At 35.2% G+C, this 18,982-nt stretch overlaps 1 protein-coding gene across 2 annotated transcripts in view; it reads right to left on the reverse strand.

Moving 5' to 3' along the window:
* Window positions 1-2,965: 2,965 nt before the first annotated feature.
* The window catches only part of SESN1 (sestrin 1), a 102,158-nt gene continuing 86,141 nt past the window's right edge, over window positions 2,966-18,982 (reverse strand). For both annotated transcript variants that reach the window (XM_055330170.1, XM_055330171.1), the window contains exons 2-10: window positions 17,151-17,216; window positions 16,179-16,379; window positions 15,392-15,574; window positions 13,413-13,655; window positions 9,628-9,775; window positions 8,349-8,461; window positions 6,061-6,251; window positions 4,709-4,853; window positions 2,966-4,126 (exon numbers count right to left, since the gene is read on the reverse strand). In XM_055330170.1, the coding sequence (XP_055186145.1) occupies window positions 4,040-4,126; window positions 4,709-4,853; window positions 6,061-6,251; window positions 8,349-8,461; window positions 9,628-9,775; window positions 13,413-13,655; window positions 15,392-15,574; window positions 16,179-16,379; window positions 17,151-17,216 (1,377 nt within the window). In that variant the 3' untranslated portion in view covers window positions 2,966-4,039. The remainder of the gene's footprint in view (window positions 4,127-4,708; window positions 4,854-6,060; window positions 6,252-8,348; window positions 8,462-9,627; window positions 9,776-13,412; window positions 13,656-15,391; window positions 15,575-16,178; window positions 16,380-17,150; window positions 17,217-18,982) is intronic.

Raw genomic sequence — 18,982 nt, forward strand, 5'->3', positions numbered from 1 at the left:
TTTTGTGAACTTTGTTGGGATTTGGGCATTTGAAAAAGTAACTTATTCCAGCTTTTACAGACTGGGTTTTGTCATCAGCCTAGCCAGAAGTTCTGGAACCTCTCAAACCTTTTTTGGGGATGTATCCTCTGGGTTTGTGTGTATACTTTCATTCCATTCTTCCACCCTAGTCGGTCCTTCAATCTGAAGACCACTAACCCATTCCCCTCACCCGCTATGCCTCCTCCTTCTCCATGTCACCATCTTTTAAATTGTCAAATTTATCAGTTGATGATTTGACAGTTTCTGCTTTTAATGGTCTGAATTTTTCTAAGAGGCTTGCCTGTTTCTTCTCAGGACTTTGGTTTTTATTGTATCTGTACTCTCTTGCAACCTCTGCAGTGCCTGCAAAGCTGTAAGCTCCCCAGTGTTCTAATGTATCTGTGTGCTCACTTTTGTTTTTAGTGGCTTTCAACCAACATCCAAACCATGCCACCACTCCCACTAGTGCTCCAAGTAGGAGAGATAGATTCTGGTGTGTCAAGGCAGGCCCAAGTCAAGCTAGAATGTTGGACACAAGTTCTACTTCTTTTTTCTTTCTGCCCTGAGGGAGGAGCCAGGAATTAGAACTTCTCATTTGTGCCATGCTGTGCCTGTAGTAGGGAGAAGGCCAGGATGAGCATGTTTCCATTAACTTTCCTGCACTTTTTGGTACAGCTTCCTCCTGGTTTTGTGTTTGCCTGGGTGCTGTAGCTCCCCAAGTGGGCTCTAGGGTCTTCACAACGGTTATTTTGGTCCTGAGTGTTAACTCGGTGTCTCCATAGGAAATGAGGACCTGGAACTTCATTGGTGGTGTCCCTTCCTATTCACCTGGCTTTTGCTATCCCTTGATATTCACTAGTCAAAAATATGCCAATAAATTTTCACGGTATCTTGATGGAAGGCATGCTTATCCAACAAATTTTATTTAAAACTAAAATACCTAAACCATTAGAAAAATAACCTCTAAGCTTTTAAATGAATTTGAAATGAGCACCATTTGTATAAACTTAAAAATTGTAAATACAGATGTGTTTGGAATTTCTTAGATACTGAATTAAATTTGGCCTAATAAAAAATTTCCTCAATTTTTACAAAAAAACTTTTAGATTTAAAAAAATGAATCCTGTGAACCTCAACCAGAAATCTTCATGATTTAATTTTCCTCTTACAGGGGAGGGTTTTGGTATCCCATAGGTATTCTATTTTACCTTCCTCAATTATTTTGTCATCTTAGTTTAAAAGATTATAGTAACATTACAAATCCTGTGTGTTTAGTTTTGAGAAAACATTCAGAGTAACAGGAAACACCTGTTCAATGAACAGTGTTGAAACATAAACTGTGTATCACAGGCCTGTCTTTGTTACTTTAGGTAGAAGCATATTTGTTGGTTTTCACTTCAACTTGTGATTTCTAAGTGATTCTATAAGCTTCAGTGGACTAAGATAATACATGCAGTTGATCTTGTTTTGTGATCATCCTATTACTTGATTAGAACCTCTATTAGAAACTTGTATTAAGAGGAAGTGTAAAGAATCAAGAGATGAATGAGCAAAATTTTAACCATATACAGTGTCACCTTATTTGTTGGGTTCACCTGTACTGCTAGAACTCAGCAGAAGGCAGAAAAGGGCAAAAGCATGATGCAAATTCAAGAGGAAGGTACATGTATACATTACTGGAAGCTAATTAGAAATGGATGTATGTTTTTTTTAAATATAAAATATATTGATAATAATAGCCTTGTCTTCTCATCAGGGTAACTTTGACGGTGGGAACCACTTCTATTTAAAATTGTGCCTCCCTCCTCTCACCCACACACATTATAAATTTGTAGGTTACTAGATTGAGCTCAAATGTTTTGATGAGTAACAGATATTACAATAGCTTTGATTAAATTTAGAGCTTGATGATATAATTGATGTAAATTTGACAGTCTCATTTTTGTTGTCACTCTAATTAGCCTGTTTCTAATTTTTTTTTTAAAGTAATCGCTACACCCAATGTGGGGCTCAACCTTATAACCCCAAGATCAAGAATTATACACTCAACCAACTTTTTTTTTTCTTTTAAGGGGGTAGGAGAGAGGTTTAACATATTCACCAAATTAAAGGACAACATACTGTAGACACAAGACAATTTAGAAATCTAAACAAAATGGAAGGTAGACTAGTGAAATTTACCAAATTTTGGTTAAGAAAACTATACAGTAATAGAAGAACACTGGAGCCTCCTTTTCTAAAAATTACAGCCTAAATAATTTAAAGAAATGAGAATTGCTGTATTTAAGATTTTATTTATTAAAATAAATAAAGCAGGAAAAGGGCAGAGGGAGAAGCAGATTCCCTGCCAATACCCCAAGGAGGGGCTTGATCTCAGGACCCTGAGATCATGACTTGAGCTGAAGTCAGAGGTTTAATCAACTGAGCCACCCAAGCACCCCAACAATTCAAATTTTAGTTTACATTCGGTATTAACCTGTATGAACTGTCATACCTGGCAAGATTCAGCAGGTTTATAGACCAATTATTTGCAGGCCTTAGCCTGCCAGGTGTCCCTCGTTTCTAATAATTATTTGAACTCTAAAACCTCAGTTCAGGGATCCCTGGGTGGCGCAGCGGTTTGGCGCCTGCCTTTGGCCCAGGGCGCGATCCTGGAGACCTGGGATCAAGTCCCACGTCGGGCTCCCGGTGCATGGAGCCTGCTTCTCCCTCTGCCTCTCTCTCTCTGTGTGTGTGACTGTCATAAATAAAAAAAAAAATAAAAAAAAAATTAAAACCTCAGTTCAAAAGGAACATGGCATGAGGTCATAAAATGGTCTTAGATAAGATCATGAAGGTCCACTCTTCTTTGTAACCTTTAAAAGGGTGTGAATCTACCAGGCTAATAAAAGTAATGGTACCTCTGAAGTCATGACTTTTTAAGAGATTGAGATAGCACATAAAATTGGAGAAAAAAAATGATTCTTTATTGAAAAATACCAATAATACTGACAGACTTCAAAAGCAATTCACGCTTCCAGAATACAAAGTATACTTAATATATTTTTTCAAATCTTTTCGCATTTCAAAGTTATTAGCATTTTTGTAAATCAAATTTGATAACCTGACTAAAAATATTTTCCAGCTTTATTATTTAAAGAGCTGCACAATCTTTAAATTGGGGACCATGAGGTGGGCAGGGACAGAACACACCTGGGACTGCGCAGCAGTCTACAGCAACATCTCCCACAATGTCAGTGCTGGAAACAAAATACTGCACAAGACAGCTGCCCTCCAGTGTCAGAGATCTTGGGAAACAGCACATCAAAAAATAGCTAGCTTTTCTTATAAGTCATACACTTTCATTTAAGATTGCTTTTTGAGGGAAATCTTTAAGAATGCCACTGTAATTTAATTCATCCAATGAAAGAAATGAACTGTTACCATCGACATGGTCTTTGCCGAGCTGTAATAATTCTATGCTTTTTTTAGATGCAAAAAAATTAACACATATGCAAGTTTAATTCGAAACCACACAAATTATGTATGTAGGCTCAGATAGTAGCAGTGTTCACTTTTATTACTAATAGCTTAACTGGAACAGCCACTCTATTCATTCCACCAGCAGAAATAGCAGCACCAAGATCTAAAATTCTTTATGTATAAAAAGCTTATATCATTATCCAAGTCCCATTCTTTGCATGCTCCAATTCTTGTTATCTTATTTAACATAAAAGCAACAGGATTTGGAGAGTTACTATTTGCTGTATTAAAACAGTTGTACACCATCTTGTACTGTCAAAAAGCAAAATACTGTGAACGGCAGCCCTTCTTCACAGCTCTACACTTGAAGCTGCCAATAAGCGTTCACTGCTCGTGCCAGCAGTGGTATTTCCACAGTAACATAGCAAAAACTAAAGAAATCATGGCACAATGGATTTCTGAATTCTTTTATCTACCATTGGTCCTGGGGCTTAGTACCATCCCCTTGTAGACTATATCTGCTGATCATTCCATCATCTCTAATGGAGGAAAGGCATCAGGTCATATAGCGGGTAATGGCTCTCAGAGCGTAGAGGAGTTCTGCTTGCATTCTAGCTTCTATAAGAAGCAGATTAACATGGACCTAAATATAAAACACAACATTATTTAAGCATTCTCAGTTTTTCAATGCATCTAATAAACCCCCAAACTAAGTGTATTTTCTGTGTGCCACTGAGTAACTTAGAAATCTTGACTTAGTCTCAAAATGAAAGTCATCCTAGGTTCTTTTTGGATAGATGTTGGGCTTGTATTTGTTATATTTCAGAAAACCTAGACATTGCTTTAAGTAGAATACCAACTTCCCCTGTGAAATCCTCATTTAATAATTATATATAATAATCCTCATTTAATAATTTAAATAATTTTAAAACGATAGCTCAAAGACCAGACATTTCTATCTATAAACAATGAAAAATGAAGGAAGAGCTCTTGCAAAATGGTTTTCTTTCTCCCAAGCGCTGACAGCCATGCCAGCACTTCTGAACTGGGGCCAGCCACCTGTCTTTATTCTTTTACTCTAGCATTATAATGAGGTTCCTTCCAGGGGATACCAGACAGATGTGCAGGTATGTTCTTCTCTGGTTTGGAAAAGGATTTGAGGGCCACAGATCAGGAGGAGAATGAGAATCACTAAGTTAAAGAGCAAACCACAATAGGTACATACCTTCTCAGAGTGCTTAAACTGCCTCCAGAAGCTATCATACATTCTTTTGGTAACTTTTTCGGGAGTGCAAACAACAGTTTTGATATAAACTTTAAAGCTACGATCCAATAGCTGGTTAATTTCACCATAGTCATAGTCGTCATATCTGTTAAGAGAAAATGAGAATTACTATATTTTCAACATATGGTCTGTTTTATTATGAAAGCATGGACGTTAATGATAAATGCTGTATTCTTCTTCCTTGTGTAGGCACCTGTCCCCCACAATAACTGATTTACAATGTTTAATTGGGGATGGATGAGTGAATATAAAGGGATAAGAAGCAGAGAAGTTAGGGAAATGAATAGAAAATTTGTTAGAGACCAAGCAACAGTATATATTTATAATCATAAAGAAGTAAACACACTGTGGAAACAGTTTGAGTATTGCTGAAATTAAGAATTTGACAAATGATTTACTATATATATATATATATATATATATATAAATCATAATCCACTTGTAAATGAAAATGACTACAATTAATCCTTTTTTTTCCCCCTCAGGTTTCCAGGAGTTTCTGTGATCAGATGGGGAAAAAAATAGTGGGGGAGTGGGAGATGATTATTCCAGAGGGAAGAATGATCTATAGATGGCCTCACAGCGTCTATTCAGGATAGGCTGTTCTGCTTTAAGCTGAGATGGTTGATGGTTTTTAGGATTGCCAGACACTGAAGTCTCTTATTTGGTTTTCAGTGGAAAAGGAAAAAAGCTCTTGCTTGCAAAGTTGGCTCTACTACTATTCTGGAGGCCGAGTCAGTAGTCTTGATCACTGATAAAATGAATAGCAAGAGAAACCCTGATTTTACATGAAGGTCCTATAGGGTGGAGTTCGTGTGTATGTTAGAAGGTGGTGTGTATGTGTATATATAATGGTTGCATTGCCTATTTAACATAATGTAGCTCAATACCTAACAGGACATGAAAGTTTTATGTTTTGATGAAGTATCACGGGAGCAGGTACTCTTCAGAAGTAGCATAAGAACAGCTAGTGGGGTACTTAAGAGATGATGCCAAAGATGTTTGGTGTTGAAGTTTTCATCTATGCTCTAGGACAGCTTGCTTGCCCACCCCTTCCCTGGAGGCATCTGTCATTTAACTCTTGCCAATGTCCCTAACTCTCCCTCCTGCCTAGCTAGGAGAGAGGAAATAAACCAAGCTACAATAAATTGATTCATAAGCAGCATAAAAATAAAACCATCCCTTCCCCCAATAGCTTGAGTATTTGTATATGTCTGTCTGTGTGCATGTTTCAAGTACCTGAATAATTTAGCCCAAAGGAAAATATTTCTTTATAAACAGAAGAGACTAACCTTATTCCAAACATGCAGTGAATATAGTTCCAAATAGCCCGTCTAAGCATTGAGGTATCGACATCTTTGTGCATTGCCATTGTATTATAAGTAAGATTGTAAGCAATGTGAAATTTTTCATCAATCAACTGTCCCACATCTGGATAAAGGCGATTTACCAAAGAATAACCATGGTCTTCCCAGCAATAGTCCTAAATACAGAGAACAGAACAAATGCAAATAATTAAAATGTAGCTAAGACAGTTCTATGTCTACTGCTCTGTTGTATGGGGAGATTACTGGTCGCTGAAGTGTACTGCCTCTCTAGTGCATCCTAGCTCCCAGCTTCACTTGCAGTGCAATCTGATGTTTTCAGTTTCTATACTGCAGCATGCAAAGCTTTAGTAACTCAGTGAGTTTAAAAACCAATGGAATCGTTCTTACACAGAGGCCACCCATTTTCAGCTTTCACTCTCTCCTCATTCCACATCCAGAGGCAACCTATCTTGGGAGTACTCTCTCGTTTTCCATTGCTGCAGCTATTCCGATGGCCCTCAAATTTTGTAAATTTTTAATTCAGCACAACCACCACTCATTCCTTTCCCTTCTACCTCCTTTCTCTTAGGACTATTAACTGAGTTTCCTAATTAGTTTTCCTACATAAATTTTCCTGCTTCCTTTCTATCTCAAGCAAAATAAGCCCCTACACTACGTTGCTCTCATAATATTTTTCCTGAAACACCTCTTTGATATGTTATCACTCTGGTCTCCAAAATCTACAAACCTGACCGATTTTCAACTAGCTTCCCCCTAATCAGAAGCAGGAATTCTGTGCTTGAAGCACTCATCAGCCCAGCCAACTTCTTTATGATCCCTTCCTTCACTCTTTCAACATAAGCTCAATTATTGCCTACAGTCTCCTCTGCTTTACACAATGCCCATGCTTTTGGACCATTAAAATCCATCAAATTCTAACTTCCTCCATAAAATTTCCAGCCCACATGATCTCTTCAATTCTACTTCATGACACACTTACACTATCAAGCAGAAGTAATTTATAAAACCGTTAGTTATGCCTAATTTTTGTCCCTTTATGTTTTTTTAAAAAATTTTTGTCCCTTTAAACAACATCTTTATCACTTGAGCAAGAATAAAATCTTACAGTTCTCAAATTTTCATATTTCTGGGAAGTTATTTAACATTGGCCCCTCACAATAATTGAAGGAGTTGGAATATCAGCTCATGTGAATTAAATATTTACCTATCTAAATTAAATATTTATAGAACAGACTATTTAAAAAATACACTTAGGCTGCAGTATGTTTCTACTAATGGATTGGACTGGAAGCAGTCTTACAAAGCTTAGAGCATAGAATAAATATTTGCTAATTAATTGATGATTCTCAACTTTTAATGTGGAACCAGAGAAGATAGCATAGCTACTGTTGCTCCTGAGAGGTGTTTGCAAAGCACTTTTAGCATAGTGCCTCCTACCAAGCAAAAAAAGAAGGAGCCTGGTATCCTACAGCCATAACTGGTATCCTAGAGGACCACTGGGTCCCTAAGTTTCCATGGACTCAATATATACACAATTGTACTGAGGAAGTTTTACTGTGTATTTCAAAGTTAATGTTTTGGAAGCTAAAGAAACTGGGTCTACCAACAATAATTCTACTCCCTACTTCACTAATTTTATTTACTCTAAGAAGTGCTAGTAATTTTGGAATAACATCTATATGAATCCTCTCAAGCTTTAAATTTAAAATCCTCAAAAATTCTCTTTGCCTCAAATAACATTCAGTACATATTTTAAAGGAAATTAGGATACTGTAATTGTCATTATTTATTTTCTATGCTATCTGTAAGAACTCACTCTCCCTAAAAAGAATAAAGTACATCTTTTACTTTTGATTTTTTTCATCGTCTTTCTCTCCACTCACATACATATAATGCTTGGGATGCTGGGGACATTTCTCTTGTCACTCAGGCCTGGTGTGTATCAGGGCCTCACGAGGAAAGGGGGAGAAAAACCAATGCTACATACATGCTACTATTATTCACTGTTTAGATATATTAGGAACTTGAGTTTTAGCACACTGTCTGGGAACCTAACCCACCATTATGATTTAGTTTTACAGATGAATGTGTTTTGATTTCTGATCAACTGGTTTCTGAACTTTAACAATAAATATACTTAAAGGAATTGCCTGACATAGAAAAGTTATTTCTTTCTGCAACATTTTGGAATTCTCATATCCAGGGGACTTTTCCTAACCAGTCACATGTACAACAGTAAGTTGCAATTTTACCTGAACTCGAAATGTTGGAACATGCATCCCATGTCTAGAGAAATCCTTATAGCCATAACTAGTATCCTCAAAGTGACGAGATACATCTCTTGCTGGTGTGACTTCTTCATCATCTGAAATAATTTAAAAAGCCACTGAAAGCTTTTCAAAAACAGGATACTAGTTAAAATTCATTTTACCTATAACAAGTAAAAATAGGATAACCCTTTCTCTGATACCAACTAATCAACTGAAAGTCTTAAACCACAGAGAAATAGCTTATCAGTAAATGGAATGTAGTAAGATTCTGTTATAAAAAGTATTCATGGTTGAATTTTCTATGCTTTGCATTCCTTTCTTTCCTATGTCCTCTGCATCCCCACTCCAATTTTGGATATTAAGTTTTATCTTAAAAGTATGCAAAGTTAAAAAAAAAAGTACGCAAAGTTGAACACTCTTTTGGAAAATTTTTATGGTGATTAAATAGTCTATACACTTTAGCACCTGTATTATTTCTGGTTGAATATTAATGTCCTACAATATATAGTGTGATCTCTCTAACACCTCAAAGGTCCTAGAAACAATTCTGGAATGGTGAATCAATTTTAATAATGTTTCCTGAACTGCTCTAAGCCTTTCTGGATTATTTTCATGTTTGTTTGAGGAAAATAGAAACAAAAACTTTTCATCAAGGAGAAACAAGAGAACATCCAACCTTCATTTATACGAATTTGATTTTTTCTTTGCTATTAGGAAATTTAGTGCTTTTAACACATATATTCTTTATCCCCACTCTGTTATCAAAACACATTTTGAGACACTTTAACTTTTTTTCCTTTAAATTACCTGGTTTATATATTAAATTCTATAGCCTGTATATAAAGGCCAAACGTAAAGGATTCAAGTTTGTTGTTAGTTGTCTAATAAATAGCTCCTTTGCACAAATCATTGAATTTTAAAGCTGAAAAGCAATTTTAGGGCTTTATGAACTCGATTTCCTAATTTTAAAGAGAAAAAAGAGAGCATTCATATGTTAAGTGACTTACATTCACAAGGTTTATTGGCAGTGATTTTAGTACTAAAACTCAAATGTCCTCTTTTAGTCTAGTGCTATTTATATCCTCTTCTCGGTTTCCTGCTTTATTTATAAGTAGGAATACCTATGCAATAATAGCATCTCTAAAAGGAAAAATATATTTGCACTGATGTTTTAAAACTTATTTAAATTCTTTAAATAAAAAAGTGGGCTCTTTTTGGTAAGTAATAGAAATTTTGTTGAGTACGTAAAGATTTTTTTTACCTGAAGAGAAGACAAACATGCTCTCCCTTTTTTCTATTTCAAAACGTGAAGCCATCTCTTCCTGACTTGCCTCTTCTTCATCTCGACATTCCTGTAACTGCCTCATCTTTTCCATGAGGGCTTCGACCTCAAAGAAGGAATCACTTACCTAAAGAGAAAATACAATTAATGTTTCATATGTCAGAAAAAGGATGACATTTAAAAATTTTCTTTTAAGATACAAATTCTTTTGAGACAGGCTTAACAATATGGGAAAAATAGATCTTATGATTTTAATGTACATGAATGAATAAAAAATAGAATTATTTTGGCCTATCACATACATTGATATGCAGAAAATTAAAAATGATCTTAGGAACACATTCTTCTTACCTTATAAAATTAGTAATATCATTACTGTTAAGTTTTGAGAATTAAAATTTAATACTAGTTGTCAATTTAAAATAGAACTGCTCAACTAAATAAGATAAAAAGTGGTTTTGCATCAGCTAGGCACATTGGGCATACCGTTAACATATGTCTATCTTCAAATTATAGTAATCATCTCTAGTTTACCAATTAAGAATGAAATGTGTCCTTACGGGGCTGGAATTCTCCACCTGACCTCTGCAAATGAAACTGGCAGCTGTCACTTACTGGGATGACTACAGCAGTGACATCTGTAGTGACAGGTCTGACACAGGCGTACTGGCCAAGAGGGCTTGCACTAGCCAAACGATATATACCTCTCTATACTGCTGCATCCTTACAATGAAAGTAGGATCAAAACTGGAATTTATCGTAAAAAATAGTAAAATATCTTCCCATTTCAAGTCTCAGTGTTCAAATACAAAACTAAAGTTTACCCCGTTATAAATATCTTTGGCTACGAATGCTCTTCCCCCTCCTCTTACACTCTACTTGGCTTACACCCTTGATATGCTTTTCCTGTTCTATCCTCCCATCCTAAACCTTGCCACCGTGTTCTCACACAGCACTCTGCTCTTTGATTCAGAGCACCAAGTACAGTTTGTCTTGTTATTGCAGGACACTGGTTTAATGTGTGCCTCCCTCAGACCGACCCTTCATAAGGGCAGGGGACTATAGGTTTAATTTACTAGTATTTGGTCAGAACCTAGCATAGTACTTGGCACATAGTAGATATTTGCAAAATACTTGTTGCAGAAGGCTCGTCAAGATAATTCTATATTAAGAGACAAATAGTCTAGACTACTAGTGCTTTATATTTTCATACGATCTTAGCAGTTACACCAAAATACCCTCTAGTAAGCACTTTCTCTCACAACTTCGTGATGGAAAGTGCTTCTATGATGTACTGAAGATTCTTCTGGTACATACATCTCCTTAATCACTCCTGAAACAGAGCTGGTAGCCAAATAAAAAAGGGCTGAAAAAGATTATGTTGCTTAAAAGAATGAACTAAGGTTAACAAAAAATAATCAAGGTTTCTGTCAACTCACATTACCATTCATTATACTGTTTATCTACTTCCTTCTAAAACAGCCCATATTTAAGTATTCTTAAGGAAAGACAATTCTTGATATATTTACAGTGAAATAAGAGGAAAAGAAAACAAAGTATATTTCTTTTGCTCTTTGAAAAATCTTTTAAAGCTGTTAGTGTTAAAAAAAAGGTATTTAACATTAAAATGTTAATATTGTCTGAGGAAATTCCTTTTTTTTTTAACCATTTGTATCTGAAGAACTGAGTCAGATATCTAAAATGTACCTGAAGAATAAACTATCAGCTACTGACAAGTGTCATCAGTGTAGGGTGTAAACCTTTTTAAGAATAGCCAACTCAATACCTAAGAATGGGGATTTTACTAGAGAAATTTAAAATTTCTAATTTCTATTTTACTGTTATCTCATGTAACAGAGGGATACCTAGAAATAGTCAAGTGCTTTTTCTTTAGACTTGTTTTTTATTTTTTAACCCTTTTCCCCAAAAATTTTATTAGGAGAAAACTAACAAAACATTTACAATGTTTACAGTCACAATTTGTAGTGAACTGACTCCCCAAAATATATTACAACTCAGTTTGACTTCTCTTGTCATACTCAAAAACCTACTTCTAAGTAGTCCAGAGTATATACATACACGGTGCCAACTATATCTACATATGAACTAAAGCTACTGCTCATTCATCTATTGTCCGGGAAAGCACTCCTGCCTTTCTATACACACACACACACACACACACACACACACACACACACAGGAGAAGTTTTGGAATTTTCTATGATGAAACAAGGCTTATATATATATAAAGTGGTAAATATCTTTTCCTTTTGTGCAGTTGAACTCATCCCACATTCAAATTCTCTCAAGCACTAATAAACAAAATACTTATTTGGTTGAAGAACATTTAGGGCAAGTTCTGGCCCTTCCAAAGGCACTGTGAGACTCCCCGACCTCATTATTTTCTTAAGCCTCGTACTAAATCAAAGGTGAGGAAGGACAACAATCCAATTCCAAGCATCCTAGCAACTGATATATATACCCTCCCTTAGACCATCTCATAATCCTGTTTTAATAAATCAGTGGCCACAGATGGGCCTATAACATTAATCCAGGTAGCTCAATAGAAGGTGAAATTGATGGTCCTGAACTCTGTCAGCACAGCAGTGATCAACTCTGGGAAAAGGATTTCCCTTCACATGCTAATCTCATAATATTTAAATAGTACTTCTCATTTAGCACCTGATAAATGCCAGCTGTATTAGGCCTTACTTTAGAGACCTTTCATTTAAACCTCAAATAATCATGTGTTTGTTTAGACATGAAAGAACAGAGGCTCAGGGAGTTTAGATAACTTGCCCACAGTCAAATATATATATTAAAAGTAATTCAAACTTTAAATATGTTTCAAAGGAATAATATAACTGAGAAAATCTATGCTAAGTATTCAGAAGACTGTGATGCTGTTTCTGTGATTTCTCTTTGGAAACATAAGTACACTATCGCTATAGCAAAAGAATACAAAGGGAATTTTGAATCATTGTATTTAGGAAGTTAAAACCTGCTTATAGAAAATTCAACCTTTTTTAAAAAATATTTTATTTATTCATGAGACACACACAGAGAGGCAGAGACACAGGCAAAGGAAGAAGCAGGCTCCATGCAGGGAGCCCCACGTGAGACTTGATCCCTGGACCCTAGCCGGGGTCACGCCCTGGGCTGAAGGCGGCGCTAAACCGCTGAGTCACCAGGGCTGCCCAAATTCAACCTGTTCTAATTTATTTTAAAGGAATTACACAATTTTGAAAATAAAAAAGTCAGAGAAGAGAAGGAATAGAAGTGAAAACATTTTAATAAATTTACATTCACTTTTAATGAATTTGTGCCGAGTTAAAGATGAAAAAGAATTTTAAAAGAAATTTCCAGGTAAGGGCTGATTTCTTTTATGCAAAAGGAATGAAAAGAATGTGATCAGCATCAGGGAGTCTTGACCACCAAGTTGCATGGTCTCAGCCTCCCCTAATCTCATTGCAGCACGCATTCAATACTAGCTGGCTCTGATGGGGCACATGCTGGTGACTCCAGATCCTAAATTACTCAAGCGTAACCTCCTAGAGGGTCTTATATATAGCCCTTGGCACTAAACTAGTGCTAGGCATTTAGAGGCAGTCAATAAATACTTGCTGAATGAACAGAGGAAGGGGCCTCATATCTCTATGGACTTAATAGGATGGGTTTCCTAAGAAATCACACGAAAAAATAATAAAATGGCAATTACTGTGATTAGTCTTATGATGATCCTATAACAGATAATACATACTTACCGAAACATTTCCTGCTGAGTTGACCTGCATTTCATCCATACTGTGATTGCCATTTGTAATGTCACAGATGCAGTAGTTACTAACCGAAGGAGGTCTGAACGTATGGCCACCATCACAATGAATTTCTGGACTGATTCCACAGCCAAATGTGAATGAAGCAAGAGAATGATAGTGTGTGAGGAGAACTACTGCGTGTACCAGTTCTGCAAGGGACCAGCTGTGTTCTTCAGCTTTTAAAAGTCCCTTAAGAAAAAAAGAGAACATATTTATATATTGGGTTATGGTGCTGGTAAAAGCGAATAGTTCATCTTGGTATTTAATCTATTTAAAATAGAATTAGTCACTATATAAAACCTATGGTAAAATTATAATTTGAGATATGGAGAACCAGAATTTGCTAAAATCATTTTTTTTATGAATTATGTATTTACAAATAGAGCTTAACATAACCTGATAATTAGATTTTCGTTATTTTGATTTTCTGAAATCCTGATTTAAAAATGCAATAGAGCGCATTTTGCTTAAAGGCAGTTGCCATATTTCAGACGCTGCATTATGAATGCATTAATTGTTTAAAGTCTCAATCCAAATGCATTTCAGGTGGAAGGTACTGTATAAAATATGCTTGTGTTTTTCTCTATTATCAAGCTTTCTCAAATAATTTTAGACAGTAGTCTGAACAACTTTACTCTGAATATTCCTAAATCATCAAATTATATTTATTTTAAAAATTATCCTCAAAGTAAACTCTTAACAAATCTGTATCCCTTCTGCTTCACTACTTGTTTTATAATCTTATGTAATTTTGTATCACCACACAATATATACATTAATCCTATTGAAATATCCTAACAAAGATGCTTCAATTATGTAATAATATCTAAAATGTTCTATGAACTAGAAAGATAAACCCTAAAATATGTTGTATTTTTAAGAACTTCTGCATGGTAGATACTTTTAGAGAATGTCTCTACCTTTATTCTATTAATAAACAGAACTAGAAGAAAACAGTTTCAATGGGATTTTAAAAAGGTACACAAGATGCCACTTCACACCTATCAGAATGGCTAAAATCCCAAACACTGATACATCAAATGCTGGTAAGGATGTGGAGAAATAGAAATGCTCATCCAATGCTGGTGGGAATGCAAACTGGTACAGCCACTTTGGAAGACTGTTTCACAGTTTCTTACAAAGCTAAACATAGGTTTACCATGCAATCCAACAATCACACTCCTAATTGTTTACTTGAGTTGAAAATTTGTGTCCACCAAAAAAACCCCCAAAACTGCACGTGAATATTTATGGCAGCTTTATTTATAATTACTCAAAACTATAAGTAACCAAGAAGGCTTTCAAACAAACTGTGGTACCTCCATACATTGTATTACTTAGTAATAAAGAAATGAACCATCAAACCTGGGAAATGCACAGAAGAATCTTAAATGCATACTGATAAGTAAAAGAAGCTAATCTGAAAGGGCTATACACTGTACGATTCCAACTATGTAACATTCTGGAAGAGGCAAAACTATAGACACTCAAAAGATGAGGGGGCAGGGGAGAGAGATGAATAGGAGGAGAACGAGGATTCTTAGAGCAGTGAAACTATTCTGTATGATAGCGTAAAGGTGGACAGGTGACATGCATTTGTCAAAATCCATAGAACTATACAACACAAAGAGTGCACCCTAATGTAGACTACAAATTTTAGTTAATAGTAATATATCAATATGGATTCTTTAATTACAGCAAATGTAATAATTAATGATCCTAGTTTTTTGTTTTTGTTTTTTGTTTTTTTTTGGTTAATGATCCTAGACGTTAACAAGAAAGACTAGGGGGATGTTCAAGGGGGTAGTACAAAACTCTGTACTTTCTGTGCCATTTTTCTGTAAATCTAAAATTGCTCTAAAAAATAAAGTATTTTTAAAAAATCATTTTTTAAGTAACACCCTAGATACATCACATCTACTTACCTCAATATGTTCTTTGGTAATAAGCCAAGGCCTATGGGCTAACACTTTGTTAAGTTCTCCTAAATTTTGTAGTTTTTGAGGAGCATTCTCTAAACCATTAAGCCACTTGGGGTCCCCACCAACATGAAGGAAATCATTTACATGGAGGTTCACTAAGTAGGAACACTGATGTCTTGCTGCAGCCTTAAGAGAAAACAGAAGATCAATCTAACTATATATATTAAAGTCTTCCTTTATAAAGTGCAAAAGAGCAAGTTTTTGATTAGTTTGTTTATAAGTTTTCCATAAATTACAGAAATGCGGTTTTACATAAACATTAAAAAAATTACATATACCACAGAAAGTACCTCATAAAAATCCCAAGAACAAACGAAATATCTGATAAAAGTATCTGAGCCTTAGAAATTGTGTTTATATTAACAACTTGCAGATCCTCAGATTAACAAACTTCAATTAAAGTGCCAACCATAAAATAATGGAGTATAATTTACAAATAAAAAACGAGTAGCACCACTTATGTCAATGTGAACTACCTGTAATAATGGAATAGATCTTGTATTCTTCTTTATTCTCATTTAATGGAAGATGGTTCTGAATAGTACTTTTTTTTTTTACTGTTACACTTGAAAGTATACTTATTTAGAAAGAGGAAAACCATATCCTACCTAACAGGAATCCAATTAGAAGTCAGAATAGAAGTATTTATCCCTGTGTTTAAAGCATTAACCATCTGTTAAAAACATTAATAAAGGAGGCAGAAAGAATTTTTCACTTAATGTTTACAAACCATAATTCCGATGTAGTGCCGATAATGTAAGGGTAATGGCCCATCCATTTGCAGTAGATAGTGTTGAGTTTTTAGAAAACTTTCTAGATATTGTGGGTGAAAAACCATCACTAATGTAATGTTATCCAAACGACCCAAAGCAGCAAAAGAATCTGCAAATAAGGTGTGCATCTGTGCGTCTTCACTCCCCACTTGGAGAATCTGTATAAAAGAGAGGAAAATCATGGTTACATAAATTGTAAATTGGTGTTAGAATGCAGTGCATACCTATTTTAAGTGTCATAGAAGCACGTTAAATGTGAGTTGAGAGAGAGGTTATAATTCTGAAAATTTAACTCAACTGGTAGCAAGACAGAAGAATAAACAGTCACATATTATGTAGGAGGAGATAAATTAAAAAGCCTGAACATTAAAGGCCATCTAGATAGGCAGCTTGCAGACTTGGCCAGAATCCAAATAAAGCAGCAGATTTAGATTATCAAATTTGCAGACACTAAAGCTTCTCCCCTTTCCTTTTAACATCTACTCTCACTTATTTGTAGAGAACCAAAATTAACGGCAAACAATCTTTAAAAACAAAGCATAGGAGCCTTCACATATTTAGAATTAAAGATCCAATCTTGCCTTGATACCAGCCTGCGGAGATGGCCAAAACCAAGTAACTCAGCTTATGGGCATACACCTAAACATCTAAATATAAAGGAGATGGTGTTTCACTGGTCAAAAACAAGTCTGGACTTTCCTTGATTTTAAATATGGGTGTTAGAAAAGCACCATGAAATACTAGAAATCAACATGACTGTAACAGCTTTCTAATCCCACAGATTCACTGCCAAAGCATGATAATTAACTGTGATCAACTCTGTGTAAAACATGTTGTTGTCCAACAGTTGTTCAGATGCCAAGATGTGGGTCATGAAAGCTTTTCCTTAAAAGCATATGGTTCACTATGTACTTTCACAAACAACATACCTCCTTTTCTGGTATGAATCTGCTTGGTCCGTGTCCTAGTGGTCGAGGAATTCTAATTCCAAGTTCCTAGAAAAGAAAATTACACCATCTTAAGCCTCCAGCTGTAAACAACATGAACTGAGGCTACAGGAATAGGAGGGAAAAACAACCAGTTGAACAGAGACAGGCTTGTTTTGGTGGTTTGTTTTCAATGCCATATATATATATATATATACACACACACACACACACACACACTCTCACACACCAACTCCTCTGTTTGCATCGCATAGCTGACAACAGCTTATAACATGACTCTAACTAAAAACAATAAAACCTGTTTCACTAAAACCAGAGTTTTGCATAAAGTACTTGGCAGAAAGTCTAGAACAGAAAGTTCAGCACATAGCAACCAACCCTGTGGATTGTCAGTGATACAAAATAAGACCAATGTGTTTGTACATCCAAAACTCAACAAACCAAAACATCAATCCCTGTGTATCTTGTCAGGAAATGGGACAGCACTAACTTTTACATAGATGTCTTAAACTGAAAAAGAGTGATCTATAATAACACTTCACAATAAGAGAAGAAATACTATGAAAAATAAAAAGTAGTTACTTAAATCCACAAAACGGAAAGTACTGCAAGGGCATGTTTTTCTAAACTGTGGCAGAGTAAAACAATCTTAGAGAAAGTAATTTTTTGAGTTTGCTTTAAATTTTTTACATACTATAATGGTATCAACTTTGCTTATATTTTAGAGAAACTCAACTAATTAAGAAATAAAGGTTTTCTGCCCTTTGACATAGTGAATCTAGAATCCTGTACTTGGAATCTACTAAAAGCCTTTATTTTATGAGACAGCATAGCACGGTTAACAAAAACTGATAATCAAGTGGTAGGGGTCCATCTTTTCCCCCAATACAGAGTGCCTACAGAAACAAAACCAAATTAATACAACCTTTTGTTCTTTAAGGTTCATTTCTTATCAATCTGGTTTCTTAAAAAAACAAAACAAAAAAATTCCTAGAGTTTACATATCTAAATATTAACTCTTGCTTATACAATTACATACAAATCTTATTTCTACCCTACACTGCTTCCAAAAGTCCAACAAGATGATCCTTTTAAAGCATAAGGGGGGAGAAGGTAGACAGAGATGAATAGGTGTCAGCAATTCAAAAAATCTGGTCCAAGTGAATGAAAACCTTTTAAGCAGAATGGGTTTTTAAAAATTAAGCCAGCAGGACAAAACTGAAGAAAATCTTTATTGGGAGAATTTAAGACTTGGATTCAAGGTAGGCTATCATTGCCAACTAAATCTATGAAATATAATTCAAATAGTCTTGTATTGGAAGTTAGTAATGTCTTATTCCACTCTTTTACTGTACATAGCAATACTCTATACCCTTCATTAGAGGAGGCACTCATTTCGCTGGCAGTGTGTGTGTCTTGATTTTAACAGCCTATTAAAAAATTGCAAGAAAAAACTCCACATTCCTGCTATTCAATACATCATCTTGGCACAAATGCAGCCATTTATATAAAACAATGACTCTATCAGCCTTTCTAACTGCTGAATTTCTGATCCAATTACATAGATTTCAAACAAGATATATTGGGCAAAATATTAAGGTTAAAATCAGTTATTTATTCCTTATTTCTTCACTAGCGTATTTAAATAAAATGGATTTTAGGAAAACATCCATTTTAAGGTTTTATTATTCATTTTATTTTTTTTTAATTTTTAATTTTTAATTTATTTTTATTTATTTATGATAGTCACACACACACAGAGAGAGAGGCAGAGACATAGGCAGAGGGAGAAGCAGGCTCCATGCACCGGGAGC

Source organism: Nyctereutes procyonoides, unplaced genomic scaffold (assembly GCF_905146905.1).
Source record: "Nyctereutes procyonoides isolate TBG_1078 unplaced genomic scaffold, NYPRO_anot_genome, whole genome shotgun sequence".
Classification (NCBI taxonomy): Eukaryota; Metazoa; Chordata; class Mammalia; order Carnivora; family Canidae; genus Nyctereutes; species Nyctereutes procyonoides.